Source organism: Astatotilapia calliptera, chromosome 3 (genome assembly GCF_900246225.1).
Source record: "Astatotilapia calliptera chromosome 3, fAstCal1.2, whole genome shotgun sequence".
Classification (NCBI taxonomy): Eukaryota; Metazoa; Chordata; class Actinopteri; order Cichliformes; family Cichlidae; genus Astatotilapia; species Astatotilapia calliptera.
In genome coordinates this window covers 17,529,269-17,550,205 of record NC_039304.1, presented here as the reverse complement: position 1 = coordinate 17,550,205, position 20,937 = coordinate 17,529,269, and the positions used below count along the sequence as shown (strand labels likewise).

The following is a 20,937-nucleotide window of genomic DNA, read 5'->3' as shown; positions in this document are numbered from 1 at the left end:
TAAGCAAATAGCTAACACTTCCCCAGCAGTGAATTGGTGAGGCTTTAATTACATATCTGTAACATAAATATTCAAACTACTGCTACCAACTGCTTATCTTACCACAAATGCAGAGTAAACAACAAAGCTAATCGACTACTTATAATCCATTTATATGGTTTTCTTATATGTGTTTTGATTTTTTCCTTCTTTTTTAGAGCCTTTTTTTGCTTATTAATTCTATAATTAACAAAAACATGTTCGTATTGTATCCAACTCATGTGAGCCTATTTCCCAAAATGTCAAACAAACACCAAATGAACTTAACTGCAGTACCTGTCCTGAAGTGGCACCGTGGTTGGATTTGGGATTTCAGGAACAGGCCGGTGCCTGAGTTTGTAGGAGCGACTAAGCCTCTGACCAACAGGAGGATTTAAATTGGGCGGCCTCTCATAAATTGAGTTTTCAACCATTTCACCTTGAAAACCCCCATCGTCACCGGAACAGGCGATGGAGTTCGTGCCATGCAACGGATCTTCTGTAGTAATCTCTCGATCTGGTATTTCAGAAGCGGAGAGGGACTCGCTGCTGCTGTTGGAACATGCGGAAGCAGGCAGGCAGGTCTGTGCAGATTTCTGAATGTTCTTGGGGTTACGTGGGGCTGGTCGAGGCGGGACGAGGTAACTGCTCCTTGGAAGGTTTTCAGCTTTTTCTCCCAGTCCTGCTCCTGGAGGTAAACTCTGACTTGCTTCCAAATCGTGATTGCTCTGTTCCTTTGGTTGCTGACATGATGCCCCCCTCTTTCTATCTTTCAGGAAGATATGTCTTGGGTATGGCACTGGCTCCCTCAAGTTCTTTGCTCCATCCTCTTCACTTTCATCTTCCCCTCCACTCAGCTGCTTGAACCCCAGTGCCTCCAGACTCCGGAGGATGCGTCTACGGTGGCCTGTCGGCAGCACTTTGAGCTCAAGAAGACTCTCTTCTGTCAGGTCCATGCAGTCTTCCAGAGATTTATAACCTCCCTGATGGAAAAACGGGGCATAGTGAGACAAGCGGAGGCTGGAGAGCCACTCCACGATCTCTTTGCTGGGCTCTGGAGCTGCAAACATCATCTTCTAAACCCACGTTTGCCACATTGGGGAGACTTTTAAAAGGTGGAGAAGGCCAGCTTTACTCTGTAGGTAAAAACAAAAAGAGAGAAAAATAAATGACAGGTAAAGCAATCCACAGACAAGACAAGTTCCAAACTCATACAGTATTTAACATATAGAGTTAGGTTCTTTGCGACAAGCTGCAATTTCCCAAACCTATAACGGATTTAACTTACAGAGAATTTTTTAAGTGTTCAGTTTGATGGTGTTAAACAATTCTGGCTATGGAAACGTGACCCAGTTTAAGAAAGAGATCAATATTTTGAAAGATACTAGCACTCACTTCTTATTGAGAATTAGATTAAAAGATCAATAAGGTCAGGCAATTTTGCAACCGGAAATTAAATATTTGCGAAGACACGCGCGTCTGCTCTGCACAGAGAAATGATTTTCAATCGCCATTTACAGAAAATAGTGCAAGATCACATGTAATATGCACCAATCTAACTATCAGTTCCTTTAACTTCGCGCTTTCAGTTGTGCTTTATAGTTATTTACCAAGGTGAATTTTCAAAGACGGAGACGGCTAAAACTGCGAAATAAAACAATAAAATAACCAAAACAATCGCCTCACAACAAAAAACAGCTAATGATAGAGTGGCCGGCCATCAATCTTACCCTCCAAATCAATTACAACTGAATTTCACGATATCAGATTTTCACTTCCCCATTAATGTGGTCCCTGAAGTGAGTTACAATAAATTTCTCTGGATATGATGATATTTCTCTACATATTGCTCACATTATTGTTGTAGTCAGATCCTCCTTTACGTATGGTGGGGTTTTTGGGGCCAATGCAAACTCAAAATAAAAGCAAATGACGGCAACAAGAGAGGTACAAAAATAGCTGCACAGAAGCATATAAAAAAATCATTGCACAACTAAACAAAGCAACGGGCCCTCTGTGAACCTCACCCTGTATCCGACCTGGATACACAAAAAACTTAACTAAAAGATGACCGTGGGAGTTTTTGATCTTCTGAGGGTGGCACTGACCGCCTTAACAAGCGATAAAGGTGACTAAATATATCTTCTTTAAAGTCACTGTGAGAATACTTATATGCAGCCAAAATAACACGAAACACATCTGCAATACTCCTGGATGAAGCAGCAGGAAACAGCAAGAGCTATGAGGAAACACTGTACACCGTCACAGCCTGGCCCTATGGCACAGCCTTTACAGAGCACTTACCTCAACTGTGTTTAAGAATCCAGGCACCACAGCTCAAAGCCAACATATCATAACCCTTCTAATGGCGGGCTACTTTTAAGCGTCTGCATCCTGACATCAGCAAGTCTTAAGAGTGAAGGGCTGATGAACTAAGTGGCACAACTGGTCTCTCACTGCTAGTTCTCTATCTTGCACACAAACACACACAGGAAGATACATCAACAACCTCTTGTCATGACTACTTCTCTTCTTGAGTTGCAACTCGGCAGCACACAGGCAACCTGAAGTGTTACTTCTGCTTTTAAGTAAACAGGCTTTTGTGTGTGTGTGTGTGTGTGGGGGGGGGGGGGTTACTGCATGTGTTTGTCATTTATAAAACAAGACGCTGATGAAATTAACACAAACGGAAACTGATTCTCTTATCGCTTTTATCACGAGAGGGATATGAGCCTCTGGTGTGATATCAGCAGAGAGGATGCAGGCAGTGACGCAGTCCACTGTTCCACAGTCCCACATCATATTTGACTGTATTGTCCTCATAACGGGGATTGATAGAGTCTGTGGAGTAGCCCTTCTGAGGACTGGGAAGCCTCAGCACCACCCAGGGATCTGTAGTGGCTCGCACTCTGTGAAGCTTGCCAGCACATTTAACCTGACCTGCTCCACATCCACACACAAACTTCAACCTATAAAAAGGCACACACACACGCAGTTAAGCAAGCAAACATTATTACAGGCAGGATATGGGAGTTTTGCTGCCCGGAGTGTGGAACGTTAGATCAGGGTGTGCAGATCAATAGCAAAGGGCAAAAAAAAAAGGAGAAGTTCAGCAGACAGACAAACAGCTCACACATGCCACAAAGGCACACGAAGCTGTGTAGACATAATAGAGTTATACTTTTTTGCGGGGGTGTCTACAAAATAAATGGCTGCCAACACAAGATGGTTGTATGTCTGTGTGGGTGTGTGTGTCACCCACAAGCCAGCAACTTCACCCACACCACAGGTATGGTTATACAGTGCAGGCAGTGAGTCAGAGAGGACGCACGCCCATGCATGCACACACAACCTACCTCATAATATGTGCACATCCTCTCAGCCAGCCCACTTTGAACAAAGTCCAAATCATCGTCCAAAATCTCAAACCCTTCCTGTTTTCACACAGAAAATACCCGCAAACCTTTACCATGTTTTAACCAGCCTCTGCTGTCACCTTCACTGTTTCAGCGGTGTGTTTTTTGGTTTTTTAGTAGACGAAGATAAAGCTAGTAAAATGTAACACTCAGCTGTCCGTATTAACCTCCTAAGACCCGAACTCTTCCACGGCATTCATTTTTAATTTCTCTTTGATATTTGGGCTGATTGGGACCTGATGAATGTAAAAGAAAGAATTACCAGATTTATTTTTTTTACCTTATTTTTGTTTCTAAGAAAAATAAGAGCCACATATGAGGAATTTCGTTTAGGTTAAGAGCCGGGAGTATGCTTTCACTGAGCGCGAGCGGTACCGGAGGCTCGCACGTGCGACTACGTGTCGACACTTTCAGGACTTTTTTGTGACACACACGCACGCACGCACAAAGTGCGTTACACACCACTACGACATAACGCAACACGTCAGGTCTGAGCGAGGTAGTCCGCCTTCTCGTTACACGCAGTGCAACATGTATAAATCTGTACCCACACTTCCTGTGGGAGCGCATTAAAAACTAAAACGGACTTTGTTTATTTATTTATTTATTTTCAGTTCGGTTCCCACGTTTCTGGGTTTTTCTTTTTTTTTTCTAACCATAAACGCAACACTTTACACTAAACGCTCTGCTTTACAAAGAGGAGGAAAGCTGCTCACCTTAGCGCACCGGCTGCGTCCGCTTTCTCTCATATTAGCGCCTCTCTGAGTCTCTGTTGACTCCTTTTGTTTTTCTTTAGTTTTTCTTTCTTTCTTGGTTTTACACACTCGACTGTTTCCGACTGTTGAGCGCAACTCCACGCCCATTTCACGAGTACACTGCCAACAAGCAGTGACCTTCCCTCCGCTCAGACCGCTCGTAAAACTGAACACCGCAGGCTCCGATCGTGTTAATGATCGGCTGCTGCTCTCTGCTTATTACTAAACTGTCACCGAGTTTTTCTCATTTCTTTTTTTAAGAAGTCGAAACTGAGGCACATAAAAAAAATAAAGAGGAAGAATACAAAGTGGAGGGACTTGAGAGGTATTTGTTGGGAATACTTGCATGTCCCGGCTTGATCCCGGAGCCCCGGGATATGCATTCAACACTGGCAGGAATGCAAGCTGGCTGCCAACACGTTCACTTAAAACAGCATAGATGATAAAATAATAATAATAACGAAGCTCCGGCTTATTTTCATTCAAGTATAAAAACTACAAGAAAACATGATTAATGATGGCGTTTAAAAATCCCTTATAAGATAAAGTTAAGAAGAAAAGATAAAGTTTCAAAAATAAATAAATGTATTTACTTTCACTTTTACTTTTTTTTTTTTTTTTACAATTTTCAGATAATTTTCATTTTCATGTTTTCCTTTGTTTTTTATAAATTCTGGGCTTTTTATTTATTTATTTAAAGTAATGAAGATCTTAATAGGAGGGAAATGCATGCAGTTTGTGGCATCGGCCACATGATGGCGACACAGTGCTACATTACTGCGGCCTGCCTCTGAGGACGCCTGACCCGGCAACAGGTAAGGCACAGCTCTAAACAACACGATGAATAATAGTCATTTATTATTAGTAACATCTATTATAGAATGACGTGAAAATTTTAAATGCTTTCACGTTGCCACCACCTTCCTAAGACTTGGAATGTTAGGTTAAGAGGTGATTCCCAGCTCCTGTCCAGGATATATCCCGTGATTTCTTTTGTTAGATTAGGACTGAATGCATGCTGAGTGCAATGCCATTGAACATTATAGCAGTACAAGATCAAAGGACTTTGATAGGACTCGTTTATTTTATGTTAACATGATTAGAATTGAATGCCAACCCATTCTTACAGTGATGCTGAGTATTCTTTTAATTCCAAATAAGGATCAAGAAACTTGTTTTAATACTGATGTCAAAGTAACATCGTAAGTCCCACACAGGAAACCCACAAAACGACTCTGTGGTTGTGTTTGTCTCCACCTTTTTCTCCTGTAAATAGTTTAGGTGCTGCCCAACATTCTAATGCATTTGTAGCAACGCTTGTGGCGTTAGGAAAACAAATGATTTATGAATGTGAATGCATTCAAACCAACAGGGGAGAACTCCAGTAACTTCCTGCTGTGCTTTTGAATGATTCCCGGCTCCGTGTGACGTTTTTTAACTGGCCGGATATGCAAGCAGTGAAATGAGTGACAGGAGACCGTCAGACGTGGGATGCACAGAGCTCTCTGCCTTCCTGTGAATCTCCTCTTTTGTCTCTCCCTTCCACGCCTCCAGGGGTCGCCTTGGCAACATGTTTTACTGCTGGCAGCCAGATAAATGCAGCCTTGGCGCCTGTAAACTGGGATAGCCGGACGCAGTAATGCTCACTGCCAAGGACACAGCAACCCAGCAGGGCTTCGGCTTCGAACATAAAAGGAGGTACACAAGAACTGAAATCCTCTTTTAATCAGTATTTGACGCTTATCAGCTGAATTGTGTAAAAGCAGGGAAAAGATTTTGCCAAATGCAAGATGGACTGAAAAAGTAAAAGGCCCGAAGAAAAGCCTGAGCAGATACTTCTGACTCTCAGCTTTTTTGCATTTTGCAGTCCAGCGTGGATACGAATCTGCATGCAGACAAACTCATGGAAGGACAAAAGCCTCCTGACTGCACAAGCGAGGACAGACTCCTCATTGCATTGGCTGAAACTGTTCAGGAGCTTGAAGGTGTCCAATGCTGCGGTGATCATCTCGATACAGCAATGGGTGGGAGGATGGAAGAAGGAGAAGATGAGAGGGAGGATGAAAGAAGACGAAGGAGTAAAGAGCAGCAGGAGGGAGACTGCAAAAAGAGAGCTCTGGGAGTGCTGAGGGAAGTCAGTGTTTTTCATTCATGCAGACTCAGAGCATGGAAACAAGCCCTCAGACGATGTTCCTCCACGCTCAGCAGCTCTCCACCAGGGGGTGGAGCTCAGCAGCATCCATCTACGACAGGCAGAGGTGGCAAAAGTAGAGATGTTCTTTACTTAAGTAGAAGTACAGATACCTGTGTTTAAAAATACTCCAGTAAATGCTGAAGTACTGATTCAACGTCATTACTCAAGCAAAAGTAAAAAAGTACAGGCTCAGAAATGTACTCAAAGTAAGAAAGTAAAAGTAGCTCATTGGAGGACGATTCTAACCATTCTTGTACAGAGGTAACTAAACCTTGTCTGTGTTAATATAATAATAAAATAATATTAGTGTACAAGAATACAAACATTATCCCGATCTGTAGTTTTAATGAATGTACTCAGCTTGAATCTGTTATCTAGGACACAATCAGTGACAGAAAATTTAAACAAATAACTATTTTCTGTTGCCAACATTGTAGAGGGAGACTTTGCCTCCATTGCTAAACAGTACACTGAGAACAGTCAGGGGTGAAAGTGTGATTTAGCAGGTGGAGGAGCACTAAATCTGTGTAGTGGCTCAGCATAGGGAAAAGAATCACAACTCACAATACTTTCTAATATGAACTTCAGTAGATTTTCTTAGTGTGATCAGCTGACCTGCTGCTTGCTTCACAGCTGTCCCATATCACTGATACTATACTCTCTATACTTTATATGCAGTTGGTATAAAGTTGGAATTCAGTGAATGAATCTAAGCATCATCTGCGTAAATGCAAATTCATCTCTGCAACACTTGATATAACCTAAATCTGACTATGACCACCACAGCCACTGTGCACCAGTTCAACACAATGGGAATTCACCACATTGATGCAAGCTAACCTGTTTATCCTGAGCTGCTCAGTATTTTCATGCAACCTTTGAGTATCAAAAAGTTAGTTTGTTTTTTAGGATATTTCACGACAAAAAAAAAAATGCATCATTTATCAAAACATCATATACAGATTCAATTCAAATTATGACATCATACATCTGGAGTTTATCAAACACCACTGAGCTGTCCTTACCTTTAAATCTACTCTCTCTTCGTCTTCTCCTGTCCTGTCTTTTTTATCTTCCTCCATCTCTGTGAAGTTAGCTCTCACTCTTTTATCCCCCTGCAAAATACAGCAGCTGGAGCTTTAGCTTGCAGACGCAGTGTACGACAACCTGCACACAAACAGTTTGTGTGTTTCCTGAAGTTTGTTGAGCTGATAGAAAAAATGTATTTGAAATGGCCTGCCACTTAAAATAGCACTCTCTTCATGCTTCCTCCTTTTCTGTAGCACTAGCTAAATGCTGAAGTACCACAACCACAACTAACGGATACATTCAGTCCTTCCCGCCCACTTTAACCCCTGAAATAAACCCTATAGACGAACTTATAGATAAACCAAAAGTAATGAGTCTGCTTTGAAAGCGTAAGAGGAGAAAGTACAGACATTTGTTTAAACACGTAGGGAGTAAAAGTACAGATGCCAGAAAATAAAAAAGTTACTTCTCATCTCTGACGACAAAATAAACTTCAAATAGAAAACGAAATTAAATTGTGGAATTCTCAGAGCCTCAGAAGTAACAATGTATTTATTTTCATTTATTAAATTTCACTCTCAAAGTTGCACACCTCCACCTTCATATCCCCCTCAAGCTCTCCAGGGTCTCTGAAGGTTCTTTCAAAGTGTCTATTTGGACCCTGGGTCCTTTTTTATACTATTTTTCAGTCCAGTCCTTGTACCTGACCATTTTTAGAGGAAAGAACGAACCTATGAACCATTCAAGTACAAAGATAGCGTTGTGTCTACACATAACAGAAAAACTTTCAATCTTTAGGCACTTTGTTACTAGTAGATTGTTGCAGCAACACATAATTTGATTTTAAAAGTCCCATCAGATTTTTATCCACCATGTAACACAATCTGGAAAGCATCTGATTGGCAGCAGGTTCATTTTTCAGTATGACAATGATCCCAAACACACTGCCAATGCTGAAAAAATATACCTGGATGGAAAAACACACAGTGGAGCATTATCAGTCATGGATAACAATATTGAAGTGTGCGGGATCATCTACACAGAGAATAGAAAAAAAGGCAGAAACATCCAAAGAAGAGCTTTGAATGTCCTTCAGGAAGTCTGGAGAACTATTCCCGACGACTATTTAAAGAAATGACATAAAAACATGCAGGCTTTCAGTGATGGGTGTGTAACAAAGTGTAACTAATTTAAAAACTCAAGTAAAAGTTTACTTTTTTTTTCAGAGGATACAGGATGCAGGCCCTGTTCGGGCTCCGTCAGTGACATTTTTCTGAGTGTTGGAGAGGACGTAGAGAAGATCATCGACAAAATAAGCTCCATCATTATCAAGCTGGATGCAGCGATTCAGCAGTTATCTGTAGATAAGACCTCGATCGCGGGTGAAGTGCGTCGAGAATACAGAGACACAGACACTTCGGCGCAACCTGAAGACGTTAAGAATCACCTAAACTCCCCCGATCGGCTCGAGTCTGACTCAGGTCACGAACGGGTGATTGAGGACGGAGCTGATCGAAGGCGTACAGAGACATCGGCAGACACTGAACAAACACTGGACTCATTCAGTGGTTCTAATTGTGACAACGGGGCAGAATCACATGTCAAAGGTCAAGCAAGAGACGTTCTGGAGGAATCTGTTAACTCTGAGACTGAGTTACTAGAGGAGACTGAAAAGGAAGATGAGAGCGCAAAGAGAAAAAGAAAATGGATTACTGTAGGGTAAGCTGACTAAATCATCGCAGCTCACCGTACTTAAACTCTTAACACATAAGTATTTATGTTTAACCCACACTTCCTGTCAGTGTAATATGCAACATCTTGCATGTTTGTGGTCTTTTGCTTAAAGCTCTATGATGTTCGCAGTCAGTTTTATGTTTTTTTGATGAGGCTATTCAAGCATAATGAAATCGAAACTTCTTCCGTGTCAGTTTACACACGGTTCGTGAGGTAGCACATCATTTTACGTTTGTTGTAAACAAAGAAAGTAGTCAATATTTTCTTCCACTTGCTGACAACATACTGGTAACATCAGTAATCCACACGCCTAAAACAAAAATGAAAACAAAAAGATGTTGAGTATTTTGTTCTGTGCCCTCCGTTGGGATGATTGCGAGTCTGGACATGATTTCCTTCCACTCATTTCTCCTGCTCACTGATACAGGACAAACTCTCTGCAGTGCTTTATCACAAGTCGCACACATTTTTGACCTCCTGGCCTCCACACAGCCAGCTGTTTCGCACAGTTCACTGTCAGGCCACTGCACACATACATCTAAAAGCCAAAAAAATCAGGAACATTAAGATCCGAGGGAGAGGCTAAGTCTGGAGAGAGCTGATATGGAAAGTGCATGCTCCGGCATTTCAGCAAGTCTTAATATGTTTGCACTTGAAAAAAAAATCAAGATAATAATATTTCTACTTAAAAGCATTAAGAGCAAATGCAAGCATGCAAAAAATATAAATAAATAAAAATAAAAGGAAGAAACAAACAGTCAAACTTTATTTCAATCATGAATCGTTTTCTAAAAATATGCATTTATGTGTTTTTAAAAACATCATTTAGGCTCACTGCTCAGCTGGAGGGCAGCCATTCTGATGTACCGGACGCGTGCTTTATCAGAGCGCCTGCAGGTGCAGCTAAAGTCCTGAGGTGTGAAGTGGCTGATGCCCTGAGCTGCCTGATGGTGACTGGCTCAGAGGAGTTGCTTAGCAGAGTGATCCGGGTCAAAGTTGAACATGGAGCAGCCTTTAATTTCCCTCTTACTGTGGTTGTGCCTTTCCAAGCACGCCATCGCAGCAGCTACAGAGATGTCGCTGTGAAGATAATAGACGAGGACAAGAGGGTCAGCTACATCGCTCCCATAACAACAGAGGGCATGTATGGAGGACAGAAAGTAAGGTTTTCCCTTACTTACAAATATTTGTTCAAATATTGATCAAATAACATAATTTTCTCCTGCGTAATGCTTATTTTATGTTATTTTACTGGAAGCTTAATATAAGCTGGAGCTGTATACTGAACCTTTTTCTTCTTAGTTATAAATAAATTCTTAGTTAGAAGAAAAGTCTTCTATAAAAGGTTCATGCTGCATGTATATAAAGAACAAAGTATGGAACAACTGAAAACAGAAGAGGCTCTAACATAGAGCCTTGTGGTACACCGTTTACTATTTTTGTGGGGTTTTAACCCAAATCAAAACTGTTACATTTTAATTAGATAAACATATTCCCAGTGTTTCTGTATATCTTTGGTTAAGAATAAATACAATTACATGAGTTAAAATAAAAAAACTGAACTGTTGTTTTAAAGAACATGTCAGCACAACTTAGGTTTGCAAAGTTGTATCTGAATAAACCACAAGAACTCTGGTACAGATGTTTGTTTTTAAAGCACAGCAACACATTTGGAGACAACCAAACACAGCATATCTGCATAAACACCTCATACCAACGGTGGAGCACGGTGGTGGAGGGGTGATGACTTAGGTTTGTTTTGCAGCCACAGGACCTCGACAACATGCACTTATTGAGTAAAGCATGAACCCCTCTGTATACCAAAGTACTCTAGAGTCAAATGTAGGGCTGTCTGTCTGACAGCTGAAGCTTGGCTGAAACTGGGTCCTGCAACAGGACAGTGATGCCAAGAAAAGCAGCGAATCTACAACAGAATGGCTGAAAAAGAAAAGAATAAAGCTACTGCAATGACCTAGTTAAAGACCAGATCTCAACCTGACTTAAATGCTGTGGTGAGAGCTGTACGCAAATAAACCTGCCCACAAACCACAATGAACTGAAGCGAGGTTTGAAAGAAGAGTAGGCGAAAATTGCTCCATAGCGATGTGAGAGACTAATAAAGTCATACAGAAGTTAGTTCTGCTAAATGTGGTACTCTAAGCTATTGAAACATTCAGTGTACTTACTGTAGTTTTTCATGCACTGTTTATCATATTTGGCTTAGATTTTGTTAAATAAATAATGATGTGGTATAATAAGTCATGCTCTTGTTTATCTGTGGTTATAATTACATCATTTTAAGACTTGCCAAGTTTTTGTTGTATTATAACTCAATATGTAAAATCTTTGAAATGAAAGACGGTGGCTGTATCTTACATGAGTGCAAAAAAGTAACAATTGCAACTCCTGTAATTGTACTTATTCTTAACCTAAAAAAACATAGAAACACTGAGTAGAGTTTTTTTTGCATGAAAAACTACAGTAAGTACACTGAATGTTTCAATAGCTTAGAGTACCACATTTAGCAGAACTAACTTCTGTATGACTTCTGTATTGGTGAAAGATTGTTCAAATGTTTTGCCGTGGTTTCTTTCTCTCTTTGTTAGGGCTCATTTGCAGAGGTGAAGGTGTACTCTGTGGGTCTTTTTGCAGTGGTTTCCTGTTTAAAACTAGAAAACTACACCATTCCCAGGAAGGGGTTGTCACTAAAACTCCCCATGGACCCCCGAATTTGTCTGAACTACCTCCCAGGATCCTTTACTGCACCTGTAATAGCGCAAACCACGGTATGACAATACCCTGATCATTACCCCCTTTTCTCCTACTTTACTTTCAGTAGAAGTAAAGAAAAGAGTTGCAGAAGTGAGGTCTGGTTGGCATTGAGAGATAGGAAGGGCTCCTTGGGACGAAGCCTTTGAAATGATTCCAAAACTCGGATGAAAATAGAGAGGAGAAATGATGAAGTAACAGAAAGCTTGCTTCTGATTTGCAGGTTTCACAGATGTTTGCTGTGAGGCACAAACAGCTGTGGCCGATTTCTCAATTGACTCCTGAGACCAAACACTGGTGTACGAGCAGTTTGTTCCTTGATCTTACGTCAAATCCACCACCTCCGTCTCTGCACAGCTCTCTTTTGATAGAACAACAGAAAAAATAGACAAATTCTCATATCAAACGGCTTTTGTCTAAACTGCTGCCTAAATCAAGCAGAACAGCTGTTTCCTTGTTTGCTTCAGATCCAGCCGCTAGACGCCGTGCTCCTGGCTTCTGTCAAGTCCAGAAATTATGCCTATCATTCGGTGGTGTCTACCAGCCCGCTGCTCTACCTCACCCACCCAACCTCGAGGCCCCTGAGAAGACCCCTCACAGTCACACTTCCATGTCCCCCAAATCCTGCAAAAAAGAAAGCAACAAGGGGACAAACAGAGAACCAACAAGACCAACAAAGTCAACCTGTCAGGGATTCTCCCCCATGGGATCATTCACCTTCCCACAGACTGAGGTGACACAGATGTCCTTGAACTAAAATATATTATATATGTGTCACAGCATCATATAAATAGGGATCTTAAAAGGTTTTGTTTCTATGCCAGATTCATGGACACCTCTGTGAAATCCAAGGAAATGTCCAATGAGTCGCTGGTTGTTCTGGGCTCAAGGGACAAACAGTGGAGTGTCATGGATAAAGTCACCGTCAGGAGCCTGCAGAAAGGACTGGTGTCCTTTGACCTGATGGAGAACTTTGACAGGTTTGTACCACCACGTTTTCTCCTCTTACAATAATCACACCTCCAAATGGAAATAGGCAGTTTAACTTTATTTAAAAAGACAACAAAGTCAATTGTAGTGCAGGACAGCAAGGAGGTAAATAAAAACATGTCTGCCATCGACTACACATAAAACAGATGGATGCACCTCCTGGGACTGGAAAATGAAGCCAATGAGTGAGTGTCTTAACTCTGAACTGGCTTTAATGGGCACCAAGGCATGACGCTGATGACTGCATAAAGGCTTCCAGTCCTATTGAGGTTTTGGCAGACAGCTGCTGAACAATGTTCACATGATGTCAAATGAAAAACCACAAGTCTGTGAGCTTCCTGTCTGTACCCATGTCCACATTTTCCTGTTGAGTTTATGAGATCAGCCACTGGTTTTGACTAAAACGTCAATTCTGTTGTGTTTGAGTTATTTAGTGTCAGAAAGGAGGATTATCTAGAATAGGCTCATTGGCTGATGATTTGTGATTGGCAAGTCAGTAGCCAATGAGTGTGCAGTTTCAGTAGTCATGACATCAACCATTGTCCATCTTCTGTGTACAGTCTACATTGCACACGTTTAATATATATACATATTGGGGTTTTTTTTTTAAGCCAGTAGAGAGGTGTTTGAGTTGTTGGGAACAATAAAATGATGAATGGGATCTGCAGAATAAGCAGTGATTATTATTTGATATGAAGCAGAGAGGAGACAGTGTGCTGGTAATTATTAGAAATGCACTTTAAGCTCTGAAGCCACCTGTGTGGAGGTAAAACCAAATGTAAGATGGTTTTCGGTCATGTTGGAGGGATAAGCAACGATTTGAGGTTGCACGAAGAAGTTTGAGCCTATTCGTTAAGAGTTACGGTAGATTAGCATCTCTGTGACAGCGGCTGACTCAGCTGATGCGTTGTCGTACTCTCCAGCCGAACCACATCACTGCACAAAGAGCAATGTGAGGCAGGAGCATCCAAAGCAGAGCCACGGACAGAGCAGATACCCACAGAGCGAAACTTGTCGGGCGGCGCTCATTTGCAGCATCGTTTCTTTCAAAGCCAAGGCCGATTTGTCCTGTTTGTCCATCCAGCAAAATAAATACCTGAAAAAGATAATACTGTGTTCAAAAGCAGGCTCCTAACAGCATTCTCCAACAAGATTTCAAGTAAACGGTGATCATTTCTTACTATATCTCCCCTTGCATGTGCCTTTCTGCCAAACTCAACAAGCCACTGTAGTTTATTCGAAGGCCTGAACACTTTCAGCCTGATGTCGTTGGCTCTAATGTGCAGTTTCAGAATTCACTGGCGCTTCGAACAACACAGGAAGATGTAATAAATCCTGCACCTGAATGCAGAAGAGTTCACACGCTAGAGCTACCTGAAGTGAAACTTTTCGTATTAGTCAAAAGCGTAGACACGTCCAAACGTGGGATATTAAACTGTGAACAAAACAAATGACATTTGAAAATGACTGCAAAAAGAAATAAGGCAGTGCCGTCTTTAAGGAAATCTAAAACATGAAACATGTCGTTTTGTACCTTTTTTTTTAGATCCAGTTGGCAGGCTTTGACTCCAGGTTTGTTGGATTGTCAGGGGAACCGAGATCTCCCTGTAAAACCTTAAAATAGTCAATTTCGCTCAGTCTTGTCACGTCAAGGAGACTGCTGAGACTGGAAACATGTGGAAGTCTATTAAAAAACATGTACATTTGTCCCAATTATGTATATGTAAGCAGCACAAACTGAGGAACAGTTTTTCCCGAACCTCTCAGTGAAGTGCAGATGTTTCAGTTTTTGTTTTACCAAAAACGTAACCTGCAAGATATGAAGGAGCACATAATTAGAATAGAGTAAAAGTGTGTTTGATTTGGCAGTACATTTAACTAAAAATGGGATCAGTGGTGTTTAAAGCTCTCTTGGACTCTACTAGAGTAGCTATGCATGCAGATTCTTATTAGAACTGGACTTAAAGGACTTTCTTACAACATATTTTTGACACCTGTTGCCTACGAGGTTGATGAGAGTGTGTGACAGGCGCAGCAGGTTGTCGGGGTTATGAGCTGTCCTCACAGCCAAGTCAACAGTGGCTGCAATCAGGAGTCCCCCAACCATGTAGATGGCGTAGAAAACAGTCCCCCTGACCACACAGTGACAGTAAGAGACACAGGATGAGGCTTAAATTGTGCAGCTGTGCAGGAAAAACTTTGCAGCTGTGGGACCCCTGCAGCAGAAATACATTTATATTATATAATGGCATTTTTGTGCAGCACATTCAGAGATGACCTTCTGCACACCTTGGTTGTAATGGGTGGTTATTTGATGTTGCTGTTGCCTTCCTGTCAACTCAAAGCAGTCTTGTTCTTGCCTGCTGACCTCTGTCATCAACAAGACGTTTTCTCCCAGATGTTTTCTCTTTTTCAACAACCCAGATGTTTCTTTATTTTGCTTTACTCACATGGCAGCGAACGTAAGCAACAATCCTCGAGTTAATTTGGTTTAGTGAGGTTATGTTGCACTAACTTCCAGAGCGATTAACATTTCCTTTGCTTCAAACAGGAGAAAACAAATTATTTCCTCACTCACGGCTCTGCTGTACCTCACCGGTGCCTTTCATGTATTCTCAACATCACGTCCATGTCTTAAGTGCCAGCATTAAAAAATAAAATAAAAACAAAAGATAAATGCTACACTACGCTACAACAAACCAGACTTACAGAAAGCTTTTACTTTACATAAGGGGCTTAAAGCAAGGCCGCATGGATAAAGGGGGGATGGGTGCAGCTACATGCTTTAGATTCCAGGCTTTAACGTGTCAGAGCATACGCACATGAACAGCATGGCAAGACTAAAGTGTTAAGAAACCCCTAAAGACATTATAAAGAAGGAGAAAATTAAGTCTTACTCTAGTCACCTGTTTAAAAGAATAGGCCCAGCTGTGATAACGTTGGATTCTCATTTCCATCCCGAGTTATAATTCTCTTCTTTCTTATCTAAAACAGCTTCTTCAGGGGAGAAAAAAAATGTGTGCAGTAGGTTTTCATGAATTCTCCATTCTGTCTTAAGTCTATTACATCTGTATTCCCGCCTGCGATAACAAAGTCTTTTCCCTGTTCAGCGGCAATCTAATCTTTCCCCAGAGCTAGACTCCTTAACTTGTCCTCCGTCTGCTTCTCCGCTCAGACTGCTCGTGCTTCGTCTCCTCTCCCCGCTGCGCCCTTGTCACCTCGCCTGCCTGGCCGAGGAGCTGGAGGAGTCGGTCTGCTGCCACGCCGTCACCGTCGTCCTCCTGCGAAGCCGAGACGAGCCTCGCGCCCTCCTGGTGGCTGTTGTGTCCGGCAGAGACCTCAGCTGGGAGCTGCACAGGCTGCGAGCTCAGGGCTACAGCGACCCGGTGGAGACCTCCTCGGAGATCTCGATGCGTGAGGCAGATCAGCTTCTCCTGCGTTTCACCGGCAACATCACCTGCACAGGTAAAGTGTGAAGCTGGCTCACTGGCTTCTCCTACAGAAGCTTCATACGTGGTTTAAGGAAAATAATTATAAGCTGACAAAAGAAACACAAGAGAATCTTCATCTTTTTATACATTTATGCTTCTCACGGGTCTAATGTTGGCTTTTCATCAAGGATTGGGTCATCATTTATTTTAATTAATTAATTAATTCAATGGTTTCTATCAGTGAATCTGAAAAAATAATCAGCTTTATCTATCATAGTGAACACTCTAAACATCATACATGCTTAACTTGTTTGTTTGGGTTTTTTTTGTTTATTTGTTAGAAAAATAATCCCGATGTTCAACTTTTAGCTCCGTGAGCCTCAAACACAGCTGCTCGCTCTTGTGTTGTCATTGTTCTTATTAAAAGAGGCCTGTTTACTTTGGCTGGACGCGCGTGACACTGAAAAAGGCCTCGATTTAAAAGTGCAAATCCTTGTACGCTATTGTTATTGCGTGGTTAGCTGGAGCACTGCACAGTAAAAAAGAAAGATATACTGGGAAATGTGAAACAGTTGCTGCAGCACCAGGTCTAAACCGGTTTAGCCTCCATCCCCTGGTCACCACGTAAGACAGTAACCACATAATAAAGTGGATGAATGATATGTTTGTACAGCCAGCTGAATGCTTCAACAGTACAACACTCTTATGTTTCCTCTTTTGTTTCCCACGGTACAATACAGCAGACAGTACAAAAGATGGGGATACTGCCTGTTTAGAAGCCTCCAGATGAGTTTTTACGCCGTCTTGGTGTGTTGAAACTGGACGAGATAGATGGATTACTCGATGTTAAACACATGTTTACTTACTGGCTTTAAAACATTTTAAAAATCTATGGTTAAAATGTATATCTATATATATGGTAGACTGTATACAAAAGATGGACTTGCTGTGTGTATATGATATTTTAAACTGGATGAGACAAGCAAAAGGTGGATCTTATCGACGCTACGTGCTCATACTGTAGAATCTTGTAAATGTCAATCATGATATAGGCCCGCCCCAGTATACCCTACTCCGTCCTAGCTTTTAACTCTATTCCCATGATGCATTGAGTATTTCTTCTTCAGTCATTTTTTCACTCACTATGCATGGAATCATCACTTATTATTAAACTCTGTCTCTCTTCCACAGCATGTCTTTTAGCCTGTCTTTTTTCTCTCATCCGAACCGATCGCTACAGATGGCCCCGCCCATCCCTGAGTCTGGCTCTGTAGGAGGTTTCTTCCTGTTAAAAGGAAGTTTTTCCTTCCCACTGTCGCCAAAGTGGTTACTCATAGGGGGTGATATGATTGTTGGGTTTCTATCTGTATGTATTATTGTAGGGTCTACCTTACAATATAAAGCACCTTGAGGCAACTGTTGTTGTGATTTGGCGCTATATAAATAAATTTGAATTAAATTGAATAAAATTGAATATTTAAATCTACTTTTGGCTGCTGTCATGCTATGAGGGGGTCGCCACAAACATCTCCACGTTTGATTTGGCAGGTTTATGCCAGATGCCCTTCTTGACACAACCCCAAAGGAAAAGTTTGGTTCACTTTATAAAATTAAAATCATGTTCTGTTCAATAACACCTGAAACTAGTTACTGAGGCCACGGTCTCATTAAAGTGTTTAATGAGGTCATAGTACAGTGGAGCTGAAAGGCCATTTTCCCATAAACGTCTCTCCATTTTAACCAAAATTTGCAAAATGGAATCATTGTTAGTAAGTATCACGTAAAATAACCTGACTAAAGTCAAGTCCGAGGGATAGACTTCTACAGCACGGAGAATCCTTTTGAAAATAGGAGCAGCAGTTTAATGAACTTCACTTTTAAGACCATCTATTATACTGTCTTTATACACCACAGCCCTAACTTGCTCCATGGCTTTGCTTGATAAAACTGTCTTTCTTCTGGCTAATGTTGGCTAGCATTAGCTTACCTACTCACACAAATCACTTGCTACCTAACATAGCAAATAGTGAGGACCCAAGCTAAGGTAACGCTGTTGCTTTTAAAATATCATCTGAACCCATCTGAACTCAGATATGTTTCTATTTTTATGTGAGGTTTGTTTTGAAGTCTGAGTTGCACTGGGAGCTCATTTGTTGGCCGCTTGGTCCTTTTCTAAGCTAGCCTGAGTTGAAGTTGCTTGTTATCTAGATGTGTCAGGGAACAAAGGAGAGGCACTTCAGAGTCCAACAAGTCAGCCCTAAGGTCTAAGTTTTAAGTGACTTTACCCTCTGTTCACAAACTGGCAGTAAACAAGTTTAATACAGGAAAATGTTACAAACATAACCTAGAAAATTCAGTTAGCATCAAATTCAGTTAGTAAAGCAGTTTCATATAATTGCATCAGGCCTCTTTTTAAATGTGTGCATATTTATTTTTCTGCAGCCGCTGCTCAAACCAACAAAAATGAAGCCACACATGAGCGCATCACCTTCCACAGCCAGAGGAAGAATCACCTCTTAGTGCATCTGACTGAGGTGGACCTATTTGGAAACTACAGCTCTCCTCACTACAAGGGCACAGCCATATTTTATAAGGTCACCAGAGGTCAGCTGGAGTGGCGGGATGACAAAGCTGTCCTGAAGGACACGAAGCTTCTGGGAGATCCCGTCTGTAAGCTGTCTCTGACTTTACCCAAGGTAAAGGTCTGACTTCACCCCCTCACCCCCCAAAAATGAAACATTATGCTTCATGTAAAAGACTCAAATAAAAGAATGCTACTGTTTTATGTCATTTTAGAAAGTGAGAAACCTTACTCGGCCCATTACAGCCCAGGTGAAGTTCTGTGAGGACACAGGTGGGTGAAATTCTGCTTGCTTGCTCCACGATCCATTCATTGTCTCTTTGCCACACTCTTTAATGCTGTCTCAGCTCCAGATACTAAAAAATGCATCATTTATCCATCACCTGCCCATCCAACCAGGTTCCCTCTCAGACTCTCTTCTTCTCTGGCTGTCCGAGGAGCTCTCAGAGGAGGAAACGGCCCTGCTGGCGCTCTCCCTGCGTCTCTGCCGCAGCACCGCTCAGCTGGTGACGACCCGAGCCGGGAGCGGCGGCCTCTCTTCCCGTGCCTTCACCATCCTGGCCATGTGGAGGAGAGGGCTGCCCGCCGTCCCGAACCAACCCAAGGCCTCTCTGCTCGCTCGCTACTTGGCCAAGATCGGTAGGCCGGATCTGGCTAGAGAACTGCTGCTGAGGCAGGCTGGAGCTACCAGGCAGGAGTCACAGAATTAAGGAGGCCCAGAAAGGAGCGCTCACACTGCCTTTTAAGTGCTGCTTTTAATATGAGCCAAGCCACTGGGTCGCAGTGCTGCGTGTGATCCACACGAGGTCAGCATCGCACAAGGAGAGTCAGCGCTCTTCTCTGGGCTTGCAACCCCACCTTTTGTTTTTGTTTTGGTAGTTGTCTTAGATGTAAAGTCTAATTTCAGACCATTATTATGGTATTATAGTATCATTTAGCTCTGAAAACTGTGAAAAACTGGGGAGATTTTAAAAAATGAACTGCAGTACAGATGAGCAAATGTTTTAACCCAGCTGTGATATTACTGTTGTGACTCCTTGCAGGGTCCAGACCTCTAAGGTTTGGAGCATTTATATGTGTGTTGTTATATCGATTTATGACTCACAGTCTTACCTCACAATGCAGTTTATAAAGCAGTGAAAGCTACAAAGTTTGAATGCAGATGAGCACAGAGCACATCTGTGGCGTCCGGATTATTTTTCTTATCAGCTAGACTCGTCGCTGGTTTTCTGTCCGTCTCCAGGTTTTCTCAGTCTTCTTTTTAAACTCTTGGCAGCCCTAATCTGTGACAGAGCCTTCACTTTCTCACTTCATTTGGTAGTTTGTCACCACCGCTGGCAGGGAGGTGATTTAGTGGACCAGTCAGCCGCCTCTCCCCTCTGCGTAAACAAACAACGACACAGAACTGTGACCTCCTTTCATCTGCTCCTGACACCGAGTCATCTTTGAGACGTGACCGAGTCAGATAATGACCGAGTTGTAAAAGTTGTTTTCTTTGTTATGAGGATACTAAAATATATTTCTGTTTGCAGTATTAGTTGGATGAATTCAGGACAGCATTATGAATTTGTGTCCATTGAATTTGTGATATTAAAACAAATCCTTTCATTGTGTGTACTTTCTTAAATTAAGGAATTTGAGGAATTGAGAAATCATCCATCCATTCAGCAGCTTTTCTACTTTGCAATTCAGTGGAGTTTCACATTCACGTGGAAGTACCTGCTCCTTAAATCTCACCGCTTGAATGGCAGCTGTTTGTAAGCAAGCCGCAGCTCGCCTGTTAGGCTTTTAAATTCCTGCCACGCAAAAAGGGGGTTTGGGAGTAAGTACATCATATGCGGTGTGCTTAGTTTCACAGGTAAAGTCTGCCTCTGCACTTAAAGCCTTTTTTGTCCTGGATGCTAAGGATTTAAGCTAACGCTACCACACCCAGCACATTCTTCAGCGACTGCATGAAGTTTGCAGCGCAGTTACTGCAGACAGTGGCTCCAGGCAGCTTCAAAGGTAAAAACAGACTGGG

The 20,937-nt window shown here is 42.0% G+C and overlaps 2 protein-coding genes and 1 long non-coding RNA gene across 6 annotated transcripts in view; 1 reads left to right on the top strand and 2 right to left on the bottom strand.

Annotated features, from left to right (window-relative positions):
* arap2 (ArfGAP with RhoGAP domain, ankyrin repeat and PH domain 2) overlaps positions 1–1,098 on the bottom strand; it is a 166,904-nt gene extending 165,806 nt beyond the window's left edge. For all 3 annotated transcript variants that reach the window (XM_026162146.1, XM_026162148.1, XM_026162149.1), the window contains exon 1: positions 316–1,098. In XM_026162146.1, coding sequence (XP_026017931.1) covers positions 316–1,091 — 776 coding nt within the window. In that variant the 5' untranslated portion in view covers positions 1,092–1,098. The remainder of the gene's footprint in view (positions 1–315) is intronic.
* Positions 1,094–20,440, top strand: dthd1 (death domain containing 1). Its single transcript, XM_026162150.1, has 13 exons — positions 1,094–1,156; positions 4,890–5,004; positions 5,744–5,887; positions 6,057–6,447; positions 8,639–9,131; positions 9,976–10,306; positions 11,753–11,932; positions 12,383–12,648; positions 12,740–12,895; positions 16,081–16,370; positions 18,779–19,032; positions 19,133–19,190; positions 19,317–20,440. The coding sequence occupies exons 4-13, from the start codon at positions 6,093–6,095 to the stop codon at positions 19,625–19,627; spliced, it is 2,694 nt and encodes an 897-aa protein (XP_026017935.1). The 5' UTR covers positions 1,094–1,156; positions 4,890–5,004; positions 5,744–5,887; positions 6,057–6,092; the 3' UTR covers positions 19,628–20,440.
* On the bottom strand, positions 12,996–16,145 carry LOC113018779 (uncharacterized). 2 transcript variants are annotated; one of them, XR_003271855.1, is made up of 5 exons: positions 15,812–16,145; positions 14,666–15,037; positions 14,440–14,571; positions 14,087–14,246; positions 12,996–14,001 (listed from the first exon to the last, which is right to left on the bottom strand). It is a non-coding gene; the product is annotated as an uncharacterized LOC113018779 (long non-coding RNA). The 2 variants fall into 2 exon arrangements; XR_003271854.1 differs by having other exon boundaries at positions 14,440–15,037.
* Positions 20,441–20,937: the final 497 nt, after the last annotated feature.